Consider the following 6,361-nt stretch of genomic DNA (forward strand, 5'->3'; position numbering starts at 1 on the left):
GTTTAAACATGACATCCTTTTTTATTTCCATTGTGTTTTTATTTTATTTTTTATTTTATTTTGCACTGTGCGCATGCTTACCCAAATAAGGAAGACAACAAAATACCATCAATCAAAACGAACTAAGGAAGAACAAGTGTAAAAAGAGGAAAGCCTACAGCATAAATAGGCAGTTTCATGTTGTTGGAATTCATTATTCGCTACGTCATCATAACATTGAAGTGAGAACAGTAAAAATTGCACAATTTAACTTAAAAACTATACAGCTGCCAAGATAATTGTTAATGTCAAAATTCTAACAATAAAAATGTTTTTTTTTCACGATAATTGTTCCACAGAGAAAGGACGCTATTTTTAACACAATAATACTTTCCAACATCAGATAAAAAGTACAAATGCTTAATTTCCCGTTCAAATGTTTCGTTTTGTCTCCCAACAACCACAATGTAAATGGTCCTGTCCTTTGTCACCGTCAGGAGACTTTCCCATCGATTGAATCAAACCTGGAACGGCTAGCCAAAGACTGCCATGTTCCGAGACAAAACCACATGCTGGCTCCTCTTTCCTTATCGCTCTCGCTGCCTTTTCCGCGGTGCTGATTTCGACCCCCCAGTCTCCCTATAGCTTACATTTGCTTGGCTTTGTCGCAGTCTTCCCCGGACGAGTGTGTCCCCGCGCCCTGCTCCTTCTGTCGTTTCTCCTTCTCGATCTCTTCCTGCTCTGTCTTACTGCTGGGGAACTTGTCCTTGTTGTTTTCCTTTTTCCATTTCATCCTCCTGTTCTGAAACCAGATTTTGACCTGTCTCTCGGTCAGTCCCAGGGCGTGCGATACCTCGATTCGCCGCTTGCGGGTCAGGTAGGGGTTGAATAGGAACTCTTTCTCTAGCTCCAGTGTCTGGTAACGGCTGTAGGTCTGTCGGCCTCGCCTTCGTCCGGCAGCTGTTGGCAAAATGAGGGGACATGTTTGAGGAACACATACAAATAGCCATTACGAATAGCCTATACAAGTTCACAAATACGGTCCTCTTATCGCCATCCCCAATATCCCCATAAGCAATTGTTATTGTCTCTCAGCCTACAGAGTGAAGCTATCAATTATAAAATCCACTCGTTTTTATATCCCCAAGGTTACTTAAACCTAGATTGACTTGAAGTGATTTATCAGCACTGCAATACAATTCAAATGATTGGATGTTCAATGTCCACACATTCATAGGATATGAAGTAAAATCCAAAGTAAATCATGTCTGACGCCCACACATAGGCTACTCAATGCATTAGGTGAAGCTATAAAGCGCCTAACCTGTGGGAAATGGCCACCTTGTAGCGAAATAATCCCAGAGACCACTGTAAGTCGTAAAAGCGAGTAGTAAAACTTTAACCGAGGTGAGAAGTAAGAGAATCAGCTGCGGGCCAGCTCGCACATGGAGAGAAAAGCTTTGCTCTCCTGTCTATTCCCCTCTCTCTTGTATATGGCGGGGTCATTAAACTGTAAAGTGATTCGCAAGTTTTGGACACCATAAAACCATAAAAGCACTGTGTCTCTCCTTTTAAACACAGGAAATGCACCTCAGCCGTACTGGCGGATGCTGTAAGGTTGAACATTTTACCCCTTTCCCTCTTTTCATGCATACCCACAAGCAGTGTTTCAGTTTTAGCTCTGACTTACATTGCGGTCGCATCCACGGGAATAACTGCGTTGGAGAGGGGCTCTGTTCCGTGCTCTCCGTCTCGTCCCCGATGCCACCAGCCGCTAGCTTGCAGTCGTTGTACTGGACCAAATCCGCGTCCTGGGGTCCAAAAATGGTTTGCCTCTGGAGAGCGTCGTACCCGTAGAAGTTGCCCGGCTCTCCATGGCATGTTACGGCGCAGGGACTCTGTTGGTAAGGGGCACTGGAGAGCGTGGACGCGCCGTGGTGGTAAAATTCCTGGATTTGAGGGGGATGTTGGAAAGTTGCTCCAGTGCCTGGTCCATACACTACTGTGGGTCTACTCCCAAGGTCCTGCGCGAACCCGCACTCGTAATAATTGGGACGTAAAGAGTCTCCACTCTTGTATTTGGAGAAGAGAGAGTTGACAAAATATGAACTCATCTTTTGTTGTTGTTGGTTTTGTTGTTGTTTGTGATTATAAAGACTCAAGCGCTCGAGAGGAAGGCAATTGACGAGTTCTTGGGTAAAAAAAAAGAACCCGAGCTGGTTCGCAATATATGGGCTGATGTTGTATTTCAAAACATCCAATCTAAATAGCTGGAGCCACAATCATGCCGATTCCATAAAATCGTCTCCACTGAAATGCTCCTGCATCACAATTCCGGTATGAGGTGCCAGTTCACAAACAGTTTTCTGTGATTTACTCCGCTGCAAATGAGTTGTTTCATATTTTGCGGTGTCTTTTCACGATAATTTGCATCTATTATCGGGTCCTCATCTCATTGGCTTCTCGCATCCCACACGGACACTGCTCTGCTCTGCGGGCTTCTGATATGGAAGGAGTGAGAGAATGAAAAAAGGAGAAAAAGAGAAAGGGAGAGAGACGGAGAGGGAGCAAGGGACTAAGGGAAATAGAGGGGGGTTGAGGGAGAGAGGAGGGGAGAATATGCGCATTAATATATTCAAGCGGGTAAGTTAATGAGAAATCTGCCGCTTCGCATCAGATCAAATACAGAGCGCCCCCCACCCCAACGTACCCACTCTAAAAACCTCTCTTAAAGAGATTGATTTTTAGCATGTAGGCTGGCTAATGGTCAACCTAAAGGGATGCACATATAGTCTACTCATTCATTTCTAAATTCTAACGAGGTGGGTTCCTCTTTTTCGAAAATGTCAGGGTCGCCCTGGCAAATTGTGAAAGTACACGATGTAATTGGTATCAGTTTTAACAAGTCCTATAAATGTAATTGCAGTTCTAAAACAACTTGTCAAAGCCTCCGCACCAGCGTCTGAGGCTTGTTGAGAACAAACGAGGTAGTCAGATTTAACATTTTGATTATCGTATTTTTATAAATATGATATTCATAAAGATGTAATGTCTGGAAGGCGCGCCACTCGTGATATAATGGAGAAAGTGGTTGTAAATGGTTTAACAAACTATAAAATGCAATAAACGCTGAGGCTGTTTGTTGTTTACACCTAGCATCAAAAAAGCTGTTAGGATTTTATGAGGTTCCACGACCAAAGCCATAAATGCTTCACTTGGAGCAATTTCACCAATACAGAAATATTCAAGTATTTCATTGTCATTTTAGTTGTGTTTTCCATACGGACTGTCATTATAGAAGCTGATATTTTAACCCCTAGACGTATTTTCCGGAATAACTAACAAGGGGACAACTTGTGGAAAGGTTGTGTTCGTTAATGACCTCATAAAAACGAAAATATTGTTAGGATTGGGACTAAAAATCAGTTTTAAAGAGAATATAGGCCTGTCTATACGTGATTGGTTTAAGAAATAGGCAGAGCGTAGTTTGCATTTACAAAATGAAGCCAAGGAGGAGTGTCTTCGAGTATTTATTCAGAATTCTAGTATTAGGACAACTAGCCTAGATAATTAAGATTATGATAACATTTCTAAGTTAGGCTATATTAGCCGATATATGACTTACATTGTAGTGTAGGAGCCAAACGAATTGTAACTTTTTGTTATTCTTGCGTTATGCAGTTTTCCGATAGTATGTAAGATACAGGCCTATATGTTCAGGATTGTTGAAATTAAGTGAGAAAATATCCATTTTGCGTGCATTATTTTATTCCTAGTGTGCGTATGCAAGTCTTAGCCCTGCTAGGCTACTGTCAAATGTAACCGTTGCCATTTTTAAAACATATTATTGACATAGGAGACCTGAAGAACTGAATGAGGACTACCCTTTTACCGTGTATTTGGAAAACTAGAAAACATATGTCATGTGAATGTCCAACTTACAGTAGGACAATTAGTCTGCCATGTTCATATTTTATAGCATGTGCCGGCACGATAGGCTACGTTAAGGAGTGTACTGCAATTTTCATAAAGATTCTAACCCAAACCAATTAGCTATCTATTAGAATTATAACAAACTTTCAAATTAGCTACACAGAATTAACTGTTATCCTTTACATATCAGGGGGTTCTAATGTAAATTCAAACATATTTCACAGCGCTAAAGCGTTACCAATGTAGAGTTGAACCCAATTTCCAGGCATTTTACTTCTAGTATGACGATTTACAGCAAGAGTCTCTTATTTCCATATTTCGTTACATTGTGAAAAACATCAATATGAACAGCGTTTTTCGATCAAAAATAATGAATATAACAGTTGTACTACAAAGTTGAACATATTGCAGTCGAATAACAATAAATCATAAAAACCTTCACAACATTCAGTTGATTTGAATAATTATTCCCAAAGTCATGGACAACAACTTTAAACCAACAGAAGATAAATTATTAAAAATTAGTAGGCTATATAATCTTCTCAGAATAGCTGTGCCCTCTATATAAGTGCTTTAGGGCAAATCAATTATTTGTAGGCTAATAACATTTCTGAAGAAGCAAGCAAAGAGTTCAAATCATTGTCAATGCGCTTCTATTTCACTATTCAAATACATAGGCCTGAATTGAAATCTTACCATCATACAGGAGAAACATATAGGCCTATATTAATCTTCTTGCCGCCCTTCAAAATCTCTTCAAGAGGCTCCTCTTGGCCCACGTTTAGGTGGTGTAAGTGGTATGTCTGAGTATTCTAAGGACTTCCGGATAGGCGGACAACACAGTGGAGGCTTTCTTTCGTGGACCAACATCGCCATCAAGAGGCCATTTTAGGTGTGCCGCAGGGATTTCAGGTTATTACCAGTTTATGATTCTATGAACACGACACATACACCCACATAATGAAGGTATTTCACAACTAAACATTGAAAGTATAGGCCTTATTTCGAAATAAGAAAACATATAGGCTACAATGGCTGTTCCTCTGTCTATACATAGGCCTAATACCGTCTAGTTTAATTAATATTGCTAAAAATGTGTAATTATGTAGGTCTATTTAATTGACAACACATTATCAATTGAGGAATATCTATATGTAGCATACAAACATATTTTTGTAAGAAATATTCGCTGCCGTACATGGGCCTACATATTGTGGAAAATAATATAATACATATTTGTTTCATTTAAGTTGTTACACTATGAGCTATCTACCTAATAGAAAGCATACCTTATTGTATTTGATAATATGCAGACAACAAACGAAACATGTCATTTGAGATGCAGCAAGGAAAAAAATAATAACACAAAAATGTTAAAATATTTATGTAACTTTGTAATCATATGGCAAGTGAGGTTATTCATTATTTCTACAACGAATGACGTGTAAACACGAGGGTAAATTATGCTTCAACCATTTTCGAAAATAAGAATTATCCGAATATTTATTTTAAGAACTTTGAATCAAGCTCATGCTAGGAAATTATCATTTCCATACTTTTGCCAAAGTTGATGGAAAAACATAATCAACAATGTGAATAGAAACACTCATTAGTACACATATTTGAGAAGTCTAGCTTGCCGTGATTTAGAAGTCAAAGCAATTTAGAGACAATATAATATTCATTTTGCCCATATGAGTTATGCGACTTTCCAGATGAAGACTGTATTCTCTGCCCCCAGAGTACTCCTGGCACATTTACTCATATGATCTCTCGACTACATGGTGCAAAATTAGAGAATATTAACTTATGGATTACAACACTTGGCAGTAAAAAGTCATTATTTTAATATATGTACTTAAGTAAGCAGGTCCTGTGGGTTTGAAGTGGAGGGGGTGGGGGGATAAATGAGCATTTATGTTATTTCTGTTGGTTTTTGTTTTTTGTTTCACCTGTCAACCAAAAATAATAATAAAAACTTGATCACAATAAAAATCTATATGAATAGAAACATTCATTGACTATGCACATATTTGAGAAGTGTAGCTTGCAGAGATTTAAATGCCAAAGAAATTTAGAGACAGTATAATATACATGTTTCTTATTACTATTCGTTCATCTCTGGTTATTATTGTTGGGCCTAATTGTAGCCTATAATTCTGGTAATTTCTTTGAAAAGTGTCGTAGAGGTAGGCTAATTGTAGGCCTCATAGTGGTAGCAAATAGTGACGAGTGGTGATGATTGTCAAAAAGAGGTTGCAACGATCATAGTAATTTCAGATTTGGTATGATAATCTGGCATATGATAAAATTGCCATGATACATTTTATTTACTCTATCCAGGAGTTTGCCTTTTTACTCAATGAATGCCTGCAAAATCCGAGCATACTGTTATACAACATAATTACAAACTGAGAACATGGGAAAACAGAGCTTTGAAAAGTAAGAG

The 6,361-nt window shown here is 38.7% G+C and overlaps 1 protein-coding gene across 1 annotated transcript; it reads right to left on the bottom strand.

Annotated features, from left to right (window-relative positions):
* Positions 1 to 204: 204 nt before the first annotated feature.
* Positions 205 to 2,308, bottom strand: LOC120044508 (homeobox protein Hox-B8a-like). Its single transcript, XM_038989162.1, has 2 exons — positions 1,670 to 2,308; positions 205 to 939 (listed from the first exon to the last, which is right to left on the bottom strand). Exons 1-2 carry the CDS (start codon positions 2,091 to 2,093, stop codon positions 626 to 628), a joined length of 738 nt encoding a protein of 245 aa, XP_038845090.1. The 5' UTR covers positions 2,094 to 2,308; the 3' UTR covers positions 205 to 625.
* Between the last annotated feature and the right edge of the window lie 4,053 nt (positions 2,309 to 6,361).

Source organism: Salvelinus namaycush, chromosome 3 (assembly GCF_016432855.1).
Source record: "Salvelinus namaycush isolate Seneca chromosome 3, SaNama_1.0, whole genome shotgun sequence".
Classification (NCBI taxonomy): domain Eukaryota; kingdom Metazoa; phylum Chordata; class Actinopteri; order Salmoniformes; family Salmonidae; genus Salvelinus; species Salvelinus namaycush.

Bases quoted from the DNA above. Each gene is read 5' to 3' on its own strand.
- LOC120044508 (XM_038989162.1), bottom strand. From the start codon at position 2,093: ATGAGTTCATATTTTGTCAACTCTCTCTTCTCCAAATACAAGAGTGGA. The intron at 940-1,669 runs GTAAGTCAGAGC...TTTTGCCAACAG, and splicing joins CCCGTGGATGCGACCGCAAT to CTGCCGGACGAAGGCGAGGC.